Here is a 20,277-nt window from a genome sequence, read left to right on the forward strand (position 1 = left end):
AGACGTCCAAGCGGACTTCCCCCAGGCACACATCGCTCTCTCATTCGTTGGTTAAATCGCTCGCCGCAATTAACACACATTAACATCTGACACTAACACAAAACACTAATACACCCATTAGCAGCTCCATTGTAGCCCCAAACAACACTTTGACCTAGCCAAAACTTGACATCTAACACTAACACAGTTTAGTGTGTCCATTGTGGATGTTCTAAGAGCACAAAAGATGTAAGTTTCCCACATTTAAAAAACATGTTGTAGTCTGATCTGTTAACTTAGATCATCACTAATTTTTAATTTTTTTTTTATCAATTTTAAAAATGATTAAAAATCAACCCCGTTATCATTAAATATATATCAAATCAAGGGAGAAAATACTTTTTTTTCATTAAATTAAAAATTTATTAAATCCTTCATCAAATTAGAATTTAATGAAAATTAAAAAAGACAAAGCAAGAAGATATTTTTTTTCAAATTACAATAATAGTCCCTGTATTTTAATCTTTATGTCATTTTAGTCCCTGTAATTTTATTTGACTCGATTTCGATCTTAAATTTATGATTTTGTTTCAATTTAGTCTAATTGATTACAATGTTTTTACAGGGCAAATTATGCAAATGGTCCTTGTAATTTACCCGTTTTGTCATTTTGGTCCCTATTGTTTCAATTTGATCACTTTTGCCATTGAATTTTACGGATTGTGTCATATTAGTCCAATAAATAACAGCGGTTAAGTTTGATGGATGGAAAATCAAATAATGTGTCAATTTGCTGCATGTAGTTTATAGGATGTGTCAATTTGATCCCTGTAATTTATAAGAAAATCAAAATAGCAATGACCAAATTGACACATTCTGTAAACTATAGGGACCAAATTGACATATCATTTGATTTTCCGTCCATCAAACTTAGCCATCGTTATTTATTGGACTAATACAACACAATCCGTAAAATTCAGGGGCAAAATTAATCAAATTGAAACAACAGGGGCCAAAATGATAAAACAAGTAAACTACAGGGATGACCGCTGTAATTTGCCGTTTTTTATATTTTTTATGAAAAAAACACATATAAGTGGAATATGTTATATTTTTAGAGTAAAATTATAAATTTACTTAATTCAGTGAGTTAACCTAAACTAATTCAATACTTATTTTTCGTCAAAACACTAACGACATTATTAATTGGGTTAAATTGACACAAAATTTAAAATTGAATCAATTGAAAATGGAGAGATCCAAATGATGCAATGGGCAAAATGTTGAGACCACTGCTATAATTTACTCAAACAAAAAAATTTAGGATAAGAGAAATAAATTTAAAAATATTTTGATAAAATAATTGGAACCAGTCATATCAAATCAAACATTTTATTTAAATTTAAAAATCAAATTAGATGAAAAAAAATTAATGAAGGGTTGGGATGGTCTTAAGGCCACGTTTGTTTGGCGGATTAGGTTGGATGAGATTGTTAGTGAAAGGATTGTTAGTGAAGGGATTGTTAATGTGGAGATTGATAATAAGGGGATTAAATAAAAGTATGTTTGTTTTGATGATAGTGTGGGAGATAATTAGTGATGAGATTGTTAAATTATTTTTGTATAAAATAAATAAATAAATTATTTCTATATTAAAAAAATTAAAACAAATATTAAAGTAAACAAGTGCACTTGGTAAAAAAAATGAAATTAAAAAAACAATTTTTTTGTATAAAATAGACTCAATCTCCTCACTATTTTCCTAATCCCACTCAAAATCTACCCAAACTAATCCCCTGTGTGATGTGTGAGAGTATTCATAATCCCATGAGATTACCAGTCCCCTCCTATTTTTTCCAACCAAACATTGTCTATGTAGGGCCCACGGGATTGGTAGTCCAATCTCCCCACCTATGGAACCAAACAAACATGGCCTAAAAGAGTTAAAATATCAAGGTTTTATTTGAAATAATAATAATAATAAATTTAAAATAAAAAATAAAAAGCAGAATTAAGGTAGTTACAAAGGGTTAAGACCTGGGAGTTTCTTTTGGGGACGAAAGACACGGAAAGCTCAATTAAAAGGACAATGGTGAATTTCCATCTTGCGAAGATTGACGAAACTTTTAAGCAGTTCTTGCAATGGTAGACCTCAATTTCACTTACATTTTCCAGAGCCAGAATCGGGAACCTTTTCAAGTTCAAGTTCAGATTCAAAGATATGTTTGTGATTCAGATTCAGCCAAATCATATTCCCAATTCAGTTTCAGACTCAGAGACTTCTCAGGTACGTCATGTTCTTTGGGCAATCTCTCATGTTTCCGACACTAGTCTAGAATTAATGTTTGCAAATTCCAGATTCTACAAATTGAATTAGGAACTCGCTTGCTTGATATTATATTAGTTAGTATGATTGAATGTCCAAATACCTCATTTGCTGGATGTTGTAGTTGGAATGTCTGTAAGGATACAACACTATGAAATGTGTCATTATAATTATATATCCCATCATCAACCAATGTTACACCTATAATCCACACAAAACTCATGACACAAGTAAAAGACTTCAAAATTAACATTCTCACAAATAGTTATAGCAGATATTGAACTCCAAATCATCACAAACAATAGAGAGCACGAAAAGAGGCCATGTAGAAGAAGGCTAGAGCCCCCAGTATCCCCCACACACTAACATTATTACACACTGACAAATAAGACCTGCATTTAATTTTTATTCTGCAGAAGAGAAACTAACACAACAGAGTCGGATAACAGAACAGCTGACTCAATCCACCTCCTATTAGTTAACCTCAAACCCATGAACAGCCCAAAACCTTCCTGCCGACAATGCTTCCGATGCCACAACTACTTCAAGCCTAGCAGCAGCCACCATCAGCACCTGCTATTACAAAAGCAATAAATTATTGTATATTTGAAAACGAATCAAATTACCCTGCAATGACACAAAGAAAAACAAAAGAAAACAAAAACCTATAAAGACGGAAAATTCAATCTCTAAATCATGGAGGACTCAATGCACTCTCAATCATGGGAGCTGTCTCAATGCGCTCAGAATCCTAGACATTGGCAATTCCTGTCATAGGTAAACCACAAATTCATACCGTCAACATAGAAAGTAATCTTTAGACATTTATGCTTCCAAGGCCATTTTGAAGCAAAACCAATTCGAATAGACCATCTTAGATTGCTCAGGTTTAAAAAAGTAAATGGTTTATGTTCTTCAAATATAACCAAGTTCAAAACAAATGATTCATCTTCTTCAAACCATTAGATAAGTTCTTTCAATTCGAGTAGTTCGGTTACACTTGAATGTGAAAATTTAGTTTCAGCAAGCTTTCTTGAAATAAATAAAAAATAAATAATAATAACAAAAAAAAAACACACAAAAACACAAAAACAATTAAAAGATAATAAGTAACCATTTTTAACCAATAATTGTGATTGACAATGGAAATTGAAGTTCAAATTATGAATCATGCCAAACAGCTCAAGTCCAATCAATTTTGTGACAAATCTTTGCCATGAGAGGTAGCCAAATCATCACACAAGTCCTGGTGAATGATTTCACCCAATGTATTAGGCGCCATTTGTTTCGCCATGAAATATCATGGTCAATACTATTCAAAGTACATATGAAGCCTCGTTGCTTTCATACACACTGGACGTCTTTGTTCTCTCTTGCTCTCTACATATATATATATATATATATACTTATACATATATTATGGTTGAACAATTGATCAAAATTAAGTTTTAGGATTATTGTTTTTGTTGCTTTCAATCATTATCTTATTTTATTCATTGAATAATGATATACAAACATAATTCGCATACAAAATTTCTATACATAATGATATGTTACATTTATATCCACTTAGTAAAAAACAAAATTTGCAGAGTGTCGTTGCCACATCATTTGTGTTCAATTCTATATGAATATCATTTTTCTTTATTCTTTTTATTTTTACTCTATAATTGGTTCTCTATTAAGATATTTTGTTGTAGAAAATATTTTAGTGTTAACCAAACATCATAAAATAAAAATAAAAATTTATTTTTGAGCAAAATCATCTTACATGAAAAATATTTTACAGCGAAACAAATGGAGCCTTAATGTTGAAATCTCAATCAAATTGAGATTAATTTGTTTAACAACTTTTGTGAATTGGAGAAAATATACAAATTCAAATTTAGATACTGAACAAATTTACGTGAATGTTAAATTCATCAAAGGTTAAAAAGTTAGGTTTGGCATAATTTATTTTTTGGAGAAAAAAAAAATTTGTTTTACATTATTTGTTTATAAGCGGGTTACCCCTTGACATTTTATTTAATCTAGTATATCACAGCTATAAACCAACTAGTGATACAGTGAGTAAAAGAACAATCATATACCTTAAAAAGATATTAAATAGAGACGTCTTGATGCAACATCTATTACATGGTTAAACAAGTACAATAGGATGTGGAAACCCAACACAAAATCTAAGGGTCCTATATTCGTCAAGAAGCCTTTTTGGTCCAAAAAGAAGTGTCCACGGTGGTGTTTAGTAGTTAAGGGTACTATGGTAACTTCAGTTTTGCTGGACATGGGTTGTAGGGTTGCCCATGGGTTTTATTTTGGGTCAAGTTATTAAATGGGTTATTAAATATGAGTTTTATTATGTCTAAAATAATCTTAGTGGTCAAAAGTCCAAGTTTCCTATTTTGATATTGAAGTAGAATTAGTAGTCATTAAAGTTTCCTATTATGATTAAAGTAGAATTTGAAGTCATAGTTGGTCTAGAATATTAGTAGTTGCTAAATATTTTTAGTTTCTAAATTTGAGAAATAGTCCTTATAAAATTAGGAAAGTTTTTAGTCTATAAATATATGTGTAATCTCAATGATTCAATAGCAGAGTTAATATTATGAAAATTTGAGATTGTGTTTGTGTGATTGGCCTATCCCTTGTAAGGGTGAAGCACTTCTCTTTCTTTCTCTCTTCTTCTTCTTTTTCTATCCAACAAGGTTACTGTTCACGTCACTGTTCACAGTGCTTAGAACAACCACCCAACTACCCCTAAACACTTGTTTTTTCATTCCCAAAACCCTACGCTTTTACAAACCCTTAAACTCTTATTCTTTTAAATATTTCTGCAGTCACAAAATCCCACCAAATCTAGCCCTATAACTCTATTGTTGTTGCTGCCAATATACTTAAACCAGGCTCACTACTTATAGGAAAGTAATCCCTACTCGTCCTACATCACGTTTGGTATGTGCGCAATTTTATACCAATCCTCCCCCTTTCCCTTCTCACATCACCTTTCTAGTTCAGGACTGCAATGCCAAATATCTATGCATTGGGAGTTTGGTAAGGCTTTGAATACTCGCGCGGAAGTGATGTAATCTTCGGGCAGTAGTTAATGTGCAACGATTAGAGAGATTCAAGGCCTCGTAGCCTTTTCTCTGGCAAAGACTTGAGCTTTGGACATCGTAGGATCTCCAATGACTTTAATGTGGCAAGGCTTGCGAGGTCTTCTGGCAACACTTTAAGCTCTTCACAATACTTGATCACTAGTGACTCATGAAGAGTAAGGTTCCTCATAAACTCTTTTGGAAAACAAACCGTCTCTTTATCATAACCAATAGTTAGGGAAGTGAGACTATTAAGATTTGATATTGAATTTAGTACCATGGTGCACTTGCTGCTGAACCACAATTCTTTAGGAGACGAAAGATGCGGCAAGCTCAATTTAGGACAATTACTAATGCATATCTTTTGAAGATGAGGGAACAACTCTCTTCCCTCCTCCCTTGACAAAGCTTTCAAATTTGGACAATAGTAAACATCAAATTCTACCAAAGACGGGAATCCCCCACCGCCAGGATATTCATTTTCAATATACTCCAGTACTTCATCCATTCCATGAATTTCAAGAATTTGTAGGAAAGGTAGTTGTCCAAATGGTGGAAGTTGTAAGCAGTTGTTGCACTTGTATAGCTGAGCATTAACTATATTTTTAAATTCAACATTTTCGGATGATTCAAATTCAACATTTTCTTGTGATTCAGCTTCATCAATTTCCTGTGATTCAGATTCATCATTTTCAGATTCAGATTCAGCCAAACTATATTCCCAATTTAGTTCCATCTGACTAAGATTTTGCTTTCCCACTAAATTGGCTTCTTTTGCATCCATCGGATTTCTCACTCTCTCAAGGTGCTCGATACAAAGTTTTCCACCAAGGTTTAAGCTTTCAGCTAGGAGATTACAATCAGTGCTCTTACCCACAACAAATACAGTTAATGTCTTCAGGTAAGTTAGCTGCCCAATTTTTTGGGGCATCTCAATTAACCGACACCACTTCAGAAAAACATGTCGGACACTTCTCAGGTACATCATGTTCTGGGGCAATCTCTCAAGTTTTTGACAGTTGTCTAGAATTAATGTTTGCAAATTCAAGAGACTACAAATTGAATCAGGAAGTTCCTTGATATGAGCATGGGAAAGGTTCAAATACCGATGTTTTAAGTTTCCAATTGAGGATGGCAACTCTGTCATTGGTCTCCTCCTTGCATCAAAAGTTCGTAGTGAACCAAACTTCCTGAAATCCCACAAAATTTTGTCGTCTTTTTCAAAGGAAGTCGGTTGATATTTCAGTCCTAATGTCCGTAAGGATACAACTTTCTGAAATGTGTTATTAAACTATCTGCAGGCCTGACAACCAATCTTACATGATGAACTATTTTGTTGGATATATTAATTGAACTGTTAAACTCCATCATTTGACATTCATCCTTCATAACTGATTGGGCAAGATCATGCACAAGATCCAACATAATTCATCTTTCTCCACGTCTTTGAAAAAAGAAATCCAACATAATTCATTCCAAATCTGATCACCAATATCTTCCAGCTCCCGTCCTCCTTTGCTTGAAATATAGCCACTAGCCATCCAAAGATGGATTAAATCTTCCTTTTCAATGCTAGAACCCTTTGCGAAAATGGCGCAATAAGCAAAACACCGTCTTGATTCTAATGGAAGATTAAAGTAACTTAATCTTAAGACAGGCAAAGATGGAATTTTTGTCCTGGAGTAAGTTCCAAATTTCACTTTCCAGAACATAAAGCCACTCCTTTTCCTCACTTTTGAAGCGCATTAACTCTCCAAGGGACTTTGTAGCTAAAGGCACATCGCCACACTTCTTCACTATCTCCTTCCCAATGGCCACAAGGTTTGGAAGTTTTTCATTTCCATGTCCAAACATTCGTTGCGTGAACCACAACCAACAATCTTTGTCGGATAAAAATGACAAGCGATGCGGTGGGATAGTTTCCATGATTGATGCAACCTTTTCAAGACGAGTAGTGATGATAACGGAAGCGCCTTTTGATCCACATGCTAGTGAATACTTGAGAGCATCCCACTTGTCTGGATCTTCATCCCACACATCATCCAATACAATCAAGTATCTTTTTCCTTCCAGCATGTCATGAAGCCTTCTCTCAGTGAGTCTAGGTCTACAGCCTTGCATCGAAGTGGTGTTTCACCCTCTCATCATTGAAGGCCATTTGCGCAAGGGTTGTCTTTCCAAGCCCTCCTATACCAAGTATAGGATACACAGAAACATCCTCACTATTGCATACATCCTTGACCAGAAAGTTGACAATCTTCTCTTTATCTTCGTCTCTTCCATAGAGTTGTGGTTGAGTTATAAAGGAGCTGGTTTCACGGCTTACATCATATTCATCTTGCTTCTTGTTCAAGTGAAATTTACTACGATTAGCAGCAATCGCATCAAACTTGTCTGTAATTTCTTTTATTTTATTCCCTACATTGTAACGAAACAGAATATTTGGGAGAGGCATAAGTAGTTGGCAAATAAGAGAGTACCTTCCTCTTGAGAGAAGCAGAGGGGGATCCTTGGCCTTCAGATTGGCATTGGAGTGCTTTGGTTGCACACTCAACCAAGTATGTATGGCTTTGTCTTGTAGTTGTTTTTGCTCGGCATCTTCGAGAACAGCATGAATGGTGGAGAAAGCGCTTGAAAACTTTTTCATCTCCTTGTCAACACCCCAAAGCAAGGCCACAGGGGGAAGAAGAAACGGGACAGCCTTGGTGACTTGCTAGCTAGCTATCTGTATTCAAAGGTAAGCTCTCAAAATTCCAAATGCTTTTTTGTCAAACTGAATGAGAAATGATATCAAAAATAAAGGTTTCCATAATCCGTACACTAGAATTAACTGTGCAAGAAGACAAATGACAGAATACTTTGTTAAACGGCCATAGACTTTAAAAAAATAACTTAATTCATTTCATTACCTGCCTAGTTAGGACCTTACCATACTCATATATCATATACCACATCATATTACATGTCTTCCTTATTGATAACGAATTCACAACGACCCAGTCCAGTTGGATTGGAGAGGTGCTATTTGGTTGGTGAGGTTGGTTATGGGTCTCGTTTTGATAATTCGGAACGTTCATTTTGTAAAATATTTTCATGTATAGTATCTACACAAAAAATTAGATCGATTTGGTAATCATAACTTATTCAATTTATTGTGTTTATCATTAAAAAAAAAATAGATGATTTATTTTTTAAAACACACTTATCTGGCTTTTTTTTAAAGATAAATGCAATAAATTGAATATATATGTTATAATTATTGGATCGACTTAATTTTTTTTATAAATAATATACATGAAATGACTAATAAAATAAAGAGATATTTAGTCTAACATCTCTCTCTAACTTTTAGTAATGGGAGAGGTTCATAATATATTTGTTTTTGTAACCTAAGGTCCCTCACCCACACCCATATACCACACCACTCTCTCATTCTCTCTCCTCTCTCCTCTCTATCTTCATCTTCTCTCCCGATCTAGAGCCGTCAACGCAGCAGCACCGTAAGGGCGGTGGTGCATGGTGGATGTCCTCATCATTGCCTCCACTCCGCTCTCTCTTTTCTCTCCATCGTCTTTTGTGTAGGTAGAGGGCCATGGAAAAGGAATACTCAGTTGAAGTTAGAGGGAAGGTTGTTGAGGCGAGAGATATGTCGGTGAACGGCAGCAAATAATAAAGAGCGAACCGAAAACATCACCACCACCACCACTCACTCCGATTGATTTCAATTTCTTCAAGGTAAAAATATGAGCTTTGTTCACTGATTCAATGGTGTGTTTGTTGATTTAAGATTTTAAAATGTATAGCAATTTGAAGAATTTATGTTGATGTATTGACAGTAGCATTTCTTTGTTCGAGTAGGCAGAAAGAGCTTCTAAGATTGAAGAAACTTTACCTCAACAACCACAAGATGACCTGAAACCCTAACCCAGCAAAAGCACCCGCTCTCCCTTCTATACTTTTTTTTTTTTTTTTTTTTTGTAAATATGCTCAATTTTCTCTGGTTTGGTCAAAACACAAAGACAGAGAAAATTGTGAGTAAATTAGAGAAATTTCAAACTATAGAAAATTGGTCAAAACACAGAGAAATTTATGAGCAAACCAGAGAAATTTCAACCCAAAAATTTCAAAACATAGAGAAAATCAGAGAAATTGAGCAAAGCAAAAAAATTTCAAAACACAGATAAATTTGTCTGTGTTTTGAAGTTTTTTTGGATCAAAATTTCTCTATATTGAAATTTCTCTGGAAAAATATTGAGAGACCTTAATCACTATGAAAATATTACATGTCATTTATCCAATAAAATCTTAATACTAGGGACTTTAAAAAAAATCTCCTAAAATAAATTGTTTAAATTATCAAAATAAAACACATAGTGAGCTTTATAAGTTCAGACAATACTCTCCAATCCAAGACCTATACTGAGATCTAATTGACAAAGTACATACATCGACCACATGGATGAGCGGTAGGGTAGTGGCTAATTGAGGGTTTTGACGAAACTGTGTGGGCTCCTTCCTCTTCATTTTCCACTGCCTGTCCCTAGTTGACCTAAAAAAAATGTTAAATTCGAAGATATAAAAATGAGATATACGAACGAAAGAAGGGTAAATTATAGTAATCTTCTTTCTCTTGTTTTTCTGAAATTACACTGACCTCACTTGTAACTAATGATATTAATGAGAGGATTAGTTTAATAATTTTAATGTTAAAGATATTTTTGTTGATAACCATTAAATATGAGATTATAATTTTAGTAATATCTTATATGGTATTTGGTTATGACTCATTTTTTTTATTATGACATTTGTAGTAATTAACATCACAAATGTTATAACTTGTATATGGTATAAATAAAATGGTATGTATTCTTGAATAACTAATTGTTATGACAAAAGTGATGATGAAATAAATTAATTAATTAATTATATAAATATAAGATAAGTTATTTGGTAAATGGGTTTTAGTCCAAAGTCTGAAGAATCCAACCATTCGTAACTTGACATATTGGGTTTCACTCCATAGGTTAAAGAATCCAACGATGCTTGAGCATAATTCAAAGATTAAATGATTGGCCCAGCTATTGATGTATTCTGTTAGGCTGTGTTTAGATCCAAAAATAATTTGGTGAAATACAAATGAAATATAATTAGTTATATTTCACTTAATTTTTTCTTTTCTCAATTTCTATTCAAATATATGATCCAAACATAAGTATAATGCTTAAGCTCAAATTGTCAACCAATCATAAAGTAAACCCTGGCACGGTGGGCATCACTCCACTCAAATGGTTAAAGAATCCAATTAGGAGCATATTTAATAAATAAGAATTATTACTATTATTGTTAAAAATTATTCCCATTCCATTCATTAAATGTATATCAAATCAAGGCAGAATTATTTTTTTTCATTAAATTGAGAATTTATCAAATCCTGAATTCATTAAATAATTCGTCAAACTAGAATATAATGAAAATTAAAAAAATGATGCATGGAGATGATTTTTTTGTTTCCCATCAAATTTGATGAAAAGAGAAATCTGAGATAAGAAAGAATTTTTTTTTTTTTAAAAAAAATTGATGAAAATTTGATTAAAGGATTGTAACAGTTCTTATCAAATCAATTTTTTTACTCAAATTTATAATTAAATTAGATGAAAAAAAATTAATAAAGGATTTTAAGTGCTCATATAAGTAGAAGTGAGGTTAAATTAAAAGAACTAGTAGAAAAATGTCCCATGCATTGCTTTAACTTTTCTTCCTTTAGTTAATTGATATGAACAGATAGTTGGAATCGTTAGAGCATCTCAAATCATCAGAGCATCTCTCTCTCTAGGTTTAGCCTAATCCCTAAAACTGTCACTTTTCTATATATTCCTTGGTAACAATTACCCTTCTTGTGTACCAATTTTCAATTTATGTGATTGATGACTATCTGGTTTACACATTGAATCTATGTTCAATCTTCTCATCTACTTATAGAAGTTCATTTTCAATGGGTCAATGCAAATTGAATCAAGTGTTCTTTCACAATTTCTTGCATGCTTACAGCAATCACTGTCTAATATGGAAGGGAAAGAAAAATTATGCTTGTTGTTTAATTTCTAAAGGCTTGGGTCAATTAATTGGCGATGTTTATTGATGTTGATTTTCCATGGTGCATTGGAAGCTGTCAGAATATTTTTAATGAGATGTCAAACTTTCATGATTGATTTTATAGCAAAAAATGCTAGATTTATAATAGATTATATTTTTATTATTTAATGAAAACTTATGAATCTCTGCAGACCACTGGAAAATGAAAGGATGCGGGATGAATTGGAGAAAGCTGTAAATATCATATGGAACTGTCGGCTACCATCACCAAGAGTAAGTAAAGCCATTTACTTATTTTTTATTATCCTCATCCCACCTGTTAACATTTATTTTAGAATTAATTACCTAAAAATCCTATTTACAAATGCTATGATAGCTCAAGTCCTATCTAAGATTTTTTGAACTAATAAGTCCTATTGAGTAAAATTGAGAATATTATCATTTTTTTCCAATTTTTAAAACTAAGAATATTATCAATTTTACATAGTAATATTCTAGATAATTGTCTCATTAACTGATGAAAAAAAATCAGAGCATAAGATTAAACGTTTCTGCCCTTCTACTTATTGGTTTGATTCAACTATCTAATAAAAATGAAAATATTATCAGTGTTTTTCATTTTTAAAGTTTATTTATTTATTTAATTTTTTTTTTTTTCAGTTTTGTATATCAATATTCCATCATCATACTCCTTCATAGACACAAATTTTTCAGTTTTGCACAAAAAATAATTCAATTTTTTCAAATTGCACATAATTTTTTTAGTTTCTTCAATTTGAAAGTTGATATTTTAAAGTTTTGAAAATCAAAATAAATGTCAAATCATCATGTTCTCTTATAGATAATCATAAATAATGAACAATCATTATTTGAAAGGTAATTCTGACTATTAAAAATTTAATAGGACTTGAAGGTGCAAAAATCTTAATTAGGACTTAATGAAGTATAAGTTCATAAATTAGGACTTGTATGTAAATGCCCCTTTATTTTATTTTCAACTACCAAACAGTGTGTTGCAATAGATGCTATTGTTGAGCTTGATTTGGTCTCTGCTCTACAAGTGTCCGTCTTCCCAGAGCTTATCTTCACTAAAGCTGGAAAGATCTTATACAGTGAGAAAGGTAAATTTTCTAGTAAATAAATTATATTCTTGACACAGCCTCATCCTTGAATCATAATAATTGTATTATAATTGATTTTTTCCTGGTATTCAGTGATTCGAACAGCAGATGAGTTGTCAAAAATAATGGCATTCTTTTATTACGGAGCAGCCAAACCGCCTAGCTTGAATACCATTGGAAAGAGTGAAGAACCAATCCCCACCATTTCAATCAACAGCAAATAGTGGCAGAATAAAAGTTGTACATAACTATATATATATATATATGTATGCTATGGTTTGGAGAATGAGAGTTTCTGGGTTAGCGATGTTGTGTTTACCATGTTGTTCCCCATACAGATCAATGGACACCATGAAAATTTAGCTCATATGTACATTTTAGGGGAGATTTATTATAACTACATTTAGCAATTGTTTGTTAGTTTCAGTGTGAAAACTGAAAATTTTGTTGTTTAGGTGCAAGATGAATAGAGTTTCTATTTTTTAATCCTTGATTTTGGTACCAATATAAATAATAGCTTGTTGCATTCTTCACATGACCAATTGGTGTATGGAGAGGGCTCACATGAAAGGCAATTTCTCAGGGCCTATGTTTACCCTTTGAGAGACACGGGAGCTTATGAGTTCATGTCAATTTAGACATTTATAGCTTTGAAAATCCAAGAGGGGATTCGTATTTTAGCTAGATAGTGTTAATATCATCGTTCTTCATTATAACAGCGAGTCCCAGCCTCGGAACATTGGCAGTCACCCCCCTAAAGAACACTTCATCAAGTGTGACCTGCACAAATGCGTTCCACGTGGAGTTCCATACACACTGACAATTAATTTGTAAGAGTTTATGCAAGCTATAATCCACAAAAAACTCATGACACAAGTAAAAGACTTCAAAATTAACATTCTCACAAATAATTATATGTAGAAATTGAACTTTAAATCATCGCAAACAATAAAAAGCACAAAAAGCGGTCATATAGCAGGCTAGAGCACTCAGTATCCACCACCACTAACATTATTACACATTGACAAATAAGATCCGTATTTAACCTTTATTCTGCAAAAGAGAAACTAACACAGCAAAGTCGGATAACAGAACAACTGACTCAATCCACCTCCTATTAGATAACTTCAGGCCCATAAACAGCCCAAAACCTTCCCACCAACAATGCATCCGATGCCACAGCCACTTCAATACTAGCAGCAGCCATCATGACCCAAGAGCATGGCAGCACCCTATTACAAAAGCAATAATATTACCTCCAATGACACAGAAAAACAAAAGAAAACAAAACCTATAAAGATGAAACGTACAATTTCTAAATCATGGAGGACTTAATGAGCTCTCAAGTTCCTGGGATAGGTCAACACCAAGCCAGTCATAGATAACCACAAATTCATACCATCAGTATAGAAAGTAAACTTCAGACATTTATGCTTCTAAGGCCATTCTGAAGCAAAACCAATCCGAATAGACCATCTTAGATAACTTTGGTTTAAAATAAATAAATGATTTATGTTCTTTGAACATAATCAGGTTCAAAAAAACAAATGATTTTCCTTCTTCAAATAATTTGTTACATCTGTCCTGCTTTGTATGAACTAGCTGAAGGTTAGATATGATGAAACATAGTCGAGATGAAGAGAGCTATAAAAAAGCTAAAGAAGCAGTTGACGATATTGAAGGAAAGGAGCTTAGAAGAAGAACATTTAGCTCAAATTTTGCTAATGTAAGGCCAGGTTTAGAACTGAATAAACCAATCATTAAATAAGTTCTTTCAATTCAAGAAGTTCGGATACACTTGAATGAGAAAATTTTCTTTGGGCAAGCTTTCTTTAAGAAACACAAAAAACAATTCAAAGAAAATAAGTAACTATTTTTAACCAATAATTGTGATTGACAATACAAATTGAAGTTCAAATTATGAATCATGTGAAACATGTCATGCCTAATCAATTTTATGACAAATGTTTGTCATGAGAGGTACTATTCATCACACAAGTCCTGGTGCATTATTACACCCAATGTCTTAGGATAGGGTTATTTCGCCATGAAATATCATGTTCAATACTATTCAACATATATATCAAGCCTCATTGTTTTCATACACGTTGAATGTCTTTGTTTCCTTTCTCTCTCTATATACATATATGTACATATATACCTATACATATATTATAGTTGAGCAATTGATCAAAATTAAGTTTTGGGATTATTATTTTTGTTATTTTCAATCCTTGTCTTATTTTGTTCTTGAATAGAGATAAAAGATAGTTTTAGTCCCTAAAGTATGCATTATTTTTCATTTTAGTCCCTTAAGTTTTAATTTTGTCATTTTAGCCCTTAAAGTTATCAATTTGAGTCAATTTGGTCCTAAGTCTAACATCCGTCTACATTGATAACAAGAATATGAATAAAAGATAGTTTTGGTCTCTAAAATATTCATTTATTGTCATTGGAGTCCCTCAAGTTTTAAATTTTGTCATTTTGGTCCTCAAAGTTGTCAATTTGAGTCAATTTCATAACTTAAATTAACAACTTTGGGGATCAAAATGACAAAATTTAAAATTTGAGGAACTAAAATAACAACAAAACAAATGCATACTTTAGAGACCGAAGTTGTCTTTTACCCAAAGATAAAATACTTTTCCCGTTATCAATGTAAACGAACGTTAGAGATAGGATTAAATTTACTTAAATTGGCAACTCTGTGGACCAAAATAACAAAATTAAAGGTTAAGAGATTAAATAACAAAAAATGCATACTTTAAGGATTACAACTGTTTTTTATCCCTTAAATAATGATATACAAACATAATTTGTATACAAAAAATCTATATATAATGGTATGTTACATTTATATCCACTCATTAAAAATCAAAATTTTCATTATTATAATTCATAATTGTGAGAGTATTGTTGTCACGTCATTTATGTTTAATTCTATACGAAAATTATATATATGAATATTATTTTTCTTTATTCTTCTTCTTTTTAAAGTTTACTCTATAATTGATCCTTAATTAATATTTTTGTTGTAGAAAATATTTTAGTGATAACCAAACATCTAAAAATAAAATTAAAATTAAAAATTTCTTTTTGGACAAAATCACCTAACTGAAAAAATATTTTATTGCGGAACAAACGAAACCTTATTGTTGAAATCTCAATCAAATTGAGATTAATTTGTTTAACAACTTTTACGAATTAGAGAAAATATACAAATTCAAATTTAGATACCAAACAAATTAAGGTGAATGTTAATTTATTATTTGGTGATTTTTTTTAAAAAATTATTTGTTTATAAGAGCATCCAAACCAGCCTCTTCAAATTTTTGGTCAAATTATAGCTAAAAAATCTATTTTACTATTTTAGCTAGTCACCTCTTTAGTATCTACTGTATCAAACTCTCTATTCTAACTTAATCTTATTAAAATATTATTTTCATATTGTGTTTGTTATTCTTTCCTTTTTTATAAATTGATGAGTTACCGAACCAAACAATTCTTAAAAAATGCAAAAAAAAAAAAACAAAAAAAAAAATGGCCATTGACCTGTTGACTGGCCGAACGTCCGGCCAGACTTCCGGGCGAACATTCGATAACACTAATCTTTGTGTTGTAGCGATGCACAGTACCTCGCTTGTTGTAACGAGGTACTGTAGCAATCATAAATTAGAGAGATACTGTAGCGAGACTAATGGATGTCCATTTTTTATGAACAGTATCATTGGTTTAGCTAAAATCCGATTTTAGCTAATTTGACGTGGATGCTCTAAGTGGGTTACCCTTGGCTATTTATTTAATATAGTGTGTCACAATTGTAAACCAACTAATAATACAGTGAGTAGAAGAATAATCGTATACCTCAGTAATAGAGACTTCTGGTATGTGCGCTATCTTATACCAATCCTCCCCCTTTCCCTTCTCACATCGCCTTCCCAGTTCACGACTGCAAGACACAATTTCTATGCGTTGGAGTTTGGTAAGGCTTTGAATACTCGCTGCAAGCGATGCAAGCTGCGGGCATTTATAAATGCGCAACGATTGGAGAGATTCAAGGTCTCGTAGCCCTTCTTTAGGAAACACTTTAAGCTCTCGCCAATCCGCCATCGATAGTGACTCAAGAAGAGAAAGGTTCCTTAGAAACTCTTTTCAAAAACAAACCGTCTCTTCATCATGAGCTATAGTTAGGGAAGTGAGACTATTAAGATTTGATACTGAATTTAGTACCATGGTGCACTTGCCCCACAACGACAATTCTTTAAGAGATGAAAGATGCGGGAAGCCCAATTTAGGACACTGACAAATTTCTATCTTACGAAGACGAGGGAACAACTCTCTTCTCTCCTCCCTTGACAAACCTTCCAATGTCGGACACCTGTAAACTGTGAGTTCTTCCAAAGATGGGAATCCTCCACCGCCAGGATATTCGTTTTCAATATACCCCACTACTTCCATTTCCCATATTAGAAGGCTTCGTAGCAAAGGTAGTTTGTCCAAGCGGTGGAAGTTGTAAGAAGTTCTTGCACCTGGAGAGCTTGATTTTAACTACATTTTGAAGACATGAACCCCTCATCCAGAGCGGGAATCGAGTACCTTCGTACCCTGTTACGTCCAACTCCTTTAGGTTTGGATGAGGTTGAAGGGCTTCAAGTACTAGTTCAGATTTAACATTTTCCTGTGCTTCAGATTCAACATTTCCCTGTGATTCGAATACAGGCAAACTAGATTCCCAATTTAGTTGCAACTGGCTAACATTCACTCTCTTAATGTGGTCGATATGAAAGCATTTCAATTCAGCTAGGAGACTACAATCAGTGCTCTTACCCACAACAAATGTATTTAATGTCTTCAGGTTAGTTAGCTGCCCAATTTTTTGGGGCATCTTAATTAACGGACAACCTAACAGATAGAGATGTTGGAGATCATCTTCTGGGGCAATCTCTCAAGTTTCCAACAGTAGTCTAGAATTAATGTTTGCAAATTCAAGAGACTACAAATTGAATCAGGAAGTTGCCTGATACGAGTAAAGTAAAGGTTCAGATACCTCAGATGTTTTAAGTTGCCAATTGAAGATGGCAACTCCTTCATTCCTCTGGCTTCTGCATCAAAAGCTCGCAGTGAACCAACTTTCTGAAATCACACAAAAACTCGTCATCTTCTAATGAGACAGTTGGTGGACATTGCAGTCGTAATGTCCGTAAGGATACAACTTTGTAAAATGTGTTATTAAAATTATCCCCAAGCCTGACAACCAATGTTGCATGACGAACTTTTTCGCTGGATATATTACTTGAACTGTTAAACTCGATCGTTATTCATCCTTCATAATTGATTGGGCAAGATCGTGCACAAGACCATGCATCTGGAACCTTATACTGTCTTTATAGTACCTCAACTCTAGGAAAAAAGATATCAAACATAATTCATTGCAAATCTGATCACCAATATCTTCCGGTCCCCATCCTCCTTTGCATGAAATATAGCCATTAGCCCTCCAAAGATGAATTAGATCTCTCTTTTGAATTTGAGAACCCTTTGGGAAAATGGCACAATAAGCAAAACATTGTCTTGATTCCAATGGAAGATAAAAGTAACTTAATCTTAAGGCAGGCAAGAGGGAATTTTTGTCCTGGGGTAAGTTCCAAATTTCACTTTCCTTAACATGAAGCCACTCTTTTTCCTGACTTTTGAAGCGCATTAGCCCTCCAAGGGCCTTTGCAGCTAAAGGCACACCACCACACTTCTTCACCATCTCCTGGCCGATGGCCACAAGGTTGGATGTTCTTCATTTCCACGTCCAAATGCTCGTTGCTTGAACAACTACCAACAATCTTTCTCGGATAAAATTGACAAGCGATGCGGTGAAATAGTTCCCATAATAGATGCAACCTTTTCAATACGAGTAGTGATGATTACGGAAGCGCCTTTTGATCCACATGCTAGTGAATACTTGAGAGCATCCCACTCGTTTGGATCTTCGTCCCACACATCATCTAATACAATCAGGTATCTTTTTCCATTCAGCATGTCACGAAGCATTCTCTGCAGGGAGTCTAGGTCTACAGCCTCGCATTCTTTTCCTATTGCAGATACTATTGTTTGTTTGATCACCCTCTTCACATCAAAATCTTGAGAAACATAAACCCAAATTTTAAGATCGAAGTGGTGTTTGACCCTCTCATCATTGAAGGCCATTTGAGCGAGGGTCGTCTTTCCAAGCCCGCCTATACCAAGTATAGGATAAACAGAAACATCCTCAATATCACATACATCCTCGACTAGAAATTTGACAATCTTTTCTTTATCTTCATCTCTTCCATAGAGTTGTGGTTCAGTTATAACGGAGCTGGTTTCACGGCTTACATCATATTCAACTCGCGTCTCCACCACAACTCTCTCGGTCAAGTGAAATTTACTACGATTAGCAGCAATTGCATCTAACTTCAGTGTAATCTCTTTTATTTTGTTCCCTATTTTGTGACGAAAAAGAATATTCTGAACAGGATAACAAGTTAACAAAGAAGTGCTTGCCTTCTTGAGAGAACCATAACCTAGGCCTTTTGATTCACATTGGAGGGCTTCGGTTGCGCACTCATCCAAGGTGTCATTTGCCTCGTAGGCTGCATCATTGAGCTCTTTCAACCAATTCTGTATATGTTTGTCTTGCAGTTGCTTTTGCTCTGCATCTTCAAGGACATCCTGGATGGTGGATAGAGTGCTTGAAAGCTTTTTCATCTCCTTGTTTACTCCACAAAGCAATCCCACCTCATTTCGGATCAAGGTGTTAAGATTTTGAAGCACAAATGGAAGAAATGGCACAGCCATGGTGACTTGCTAGCTATCTGGATTCAAATCAAGGTGAGCTCTCAAAATAGCAATTTGCTTTGCCAATTTGACCCAAGTTGAGATGTATCGTATCAAAAGAAAGGTTTCATAACAGGAAAATGCTATGACCCAGATAGTTTATTAAATTTTTTATATTACCTTGTGATTTATACAAATTTATATGCGTGTGAATTTTATATCAATATAAAATAATAAAAAAATTAATAAATTATTTGAGACCCTAACCTAACTCTTTATAAAATAATTGTGCGCTAGACAAAAGGGCCAAGACTTTGGAGAGCCACTTTTGGATTATTTTGAGAAATAAATTAAAAGTTAATTTTTTAATTTTTTTTAAAATAGTGTAAAAAATAAATAAATGATATGATTTATAAAAAATTAAAAAAATGTTGTTAATTTTTTTGTATAGGTTGTTGGCTTTTTAATTTTTTAAATAAATTTTTAACTTTTTGACTAAAAAAATTACTTGTCAAACGAGGCCTAATTTTGTCTACGTACATTTTAGAAAATTAACAAGTATTTCAAAATTATTAATTTTAACATTTAATTTAGACAAAAGAACTGAATTGAAAGTAAACTTAAAATGTTTAGACCAAATTGTTCAAATTAAAACTATCAAAATTAAATGTTGTATTGAAAAATTGGTTAAAATTTTATTTTTTGAGTTTTTTTGGAAAAACATATAAAAAATAAGTAATATGACCTAAAAGAGATTAAAAATTAAAAAATTACTTTTCACCTCTTTACTAAAAAAGGTCTAAATAAAATCAATCCCGGTTGGTAGCTCGAAATTCGTGGGTCGAATTTGGCTCGA

General features: G+C 33.1%; 4 protein-coding genes and 1 pseudogene across 6 annotated transcripts; 1 reads left to right on the top strand and 4 right to left on the bottom strand.

The window, feature by feature from the left end:
- The first annotated feature begins 2,009 nt into the window (after window positions 1-2,009).
- LOC114284933 (thioredoxin-like fold domain-containing protein MRL7L, chloroplastic) lies at window positions 2,010-13,100 on the top strand. Of its 3 annotated transcripts, XM_082901908.1 has the most exons (6): window positions 2,010-2,266; window positions 7,838-8,137; window positions 8,880-9,135; window positions 11,685-11,766; window positions 12,503-12,614; window positions 12,708-13,100. In XM_082901908.1, the coding sequence occupies exons 4-6, from the start codon at window positions 11,704-11,706 to the stop codon at window positions 12,836-12,838; spliced, it is 306 nt and encodes a 101-aa protein (XP_082758034.1). In that variant the 5' UTR covers window positions 2,010-2,266; window positions 7,838-8,137; window positions 8,880-9,135; window positions 11,685-11,703; the 3' UTR covers window positions 12,839-13,100. The 3 variants fall into 3 exon arrangements, with proteins under 3 accessions (XP_082758034.1, XP_082758035.1, XP_082758033.1); XM_082901909.1 differs by lacking the exon at window positions 8,880-9,135; XM_082901907.1 differs by lacking the exons at window positions 7,838-8,137; window positions 8,880-9,135.
- LOC145805293 (putative disease resistance protein RGA1) lies at window positions 5,420-6,547 on the bottom strand. The gene has a single exon (XM_082900410.1). It carries the CDS (start codon window positions 6,545-6,547, stop codon window positions 5,420-5,422), a length of 1,128 nt encoding a protein of 375 aa, XP_082756536.1.
- On the bottom strand, window positions 7,508-8,047 carry LOC114256646 (putative disease resistance protein RGA4 pseudogene; annotated as a pseudogene).
- A 3,666-nt stretch (window positions 13,101-16,766) lies between the features above and the next one.
- LOC145805294 (putative disease resistance protein RGA4) lies at window positions 16,767-18,369 on the bottom strand. The gene is made up of 4 exons (XM_082900411.1): window positions 17,968-18,369; window positions 17,662-17,747; window positions 17,211-17,422; window positions 16,767-17,143 (listed from the first exon to the last, which is right to left on the bottom strand). Exons 1-4 carry the CDS (start codon window positions 18,367-18,369, stop codon window positions 16,767-16,769), a joined length of 1,077 nt encoding a protein of 358 aa, XP_082756537.1.
- On the bottom strand, window positions 18,134-19,588 carry LOC114269651 (putative disease resistance protein RGA3). The gene has a single exon (XM_082901904.1). The coding sequence runs from the start codon at window positions 19,440-19,442 to the stop codon at window positions 18,438-18,440; it is 1,005 nt and encodes a 334-aa protein (XP_082758030.1). The 5' UTR covers window positions 19,443-19,588; the 3' UTR covers window positions 18,134-18,437.
- Window positions 19,589-20,277: the final 689 nt, after the last annotated feature.

Source organism: Camellia sinensis, chromosome 13 (genome assembly GCF_055761805.1).
Source record: "Camellia sinensis isolate YWXY chromosome 13, ASM5576180v1, whole genome shotgun sequence".
Lineage (NCBI taxonomy): Eukaryota > Viridiplantae > Streptophyta > Magnoliopsida > Ericales > Theaceae > Camellia > Camellia sinensis.

Coding starts and splice junctions, on each gene's coding strand:
- LOC145805293 (XM_082900410.1), bottom strand. CDS start 6,547: ATGACAGAGTTGCCATCCTCAATTGGAAACTTAAAACATCGGTATTTG.
- LOC114284933 (XM_082901908.1), top strand. CDS start 11,704: ATGCGGGATGAATTGGAGAAAGCTGTAAATATCATATGGAACTGTCGG. Junction 11,767..12,502: donor GTCGGCTACCATCACCAAGA/GTAAGTAAAGCC, acceptor ACTACCAAACAG/TGTGTTGCAATAGATGCTAT. Junction 12,615..12,707: donor GATCTTATACAGTGAGAAAG/GTAAATTTTCTA, acceptor CCTGGTATTCAG/TGATTCGAACAGCAGATGAG.
- LOC145805294 (XM_082900411.1), bottom strand. CDS start 18,369: ATGGTGAAGAAGTGTGGTGGTGTGCCTTTAGCTGCAAAGGCCCTTGGA. Junction 17,748..17,967: donor GGTTCCAGATGCATGGTCTT/GTGCACGATCTT, acceptor GTGTGATTTCAG/AAAGTTGGTTCACTGCGAGC. Junction 17,144..17,210: donor GGACGTAACAGGGTACGAAG/GTACTCGATTCC, acceptor CAAGCTCTCCAG/GTGCAAGAACTTCTTACAAC.
- LOC114269651 (XM_082901904.1), bottom strand. CDS start 19,442: ATGGCTGTGCCATTTCTTCCATTTGTGCTTCAAAATCTTAACACCTTG.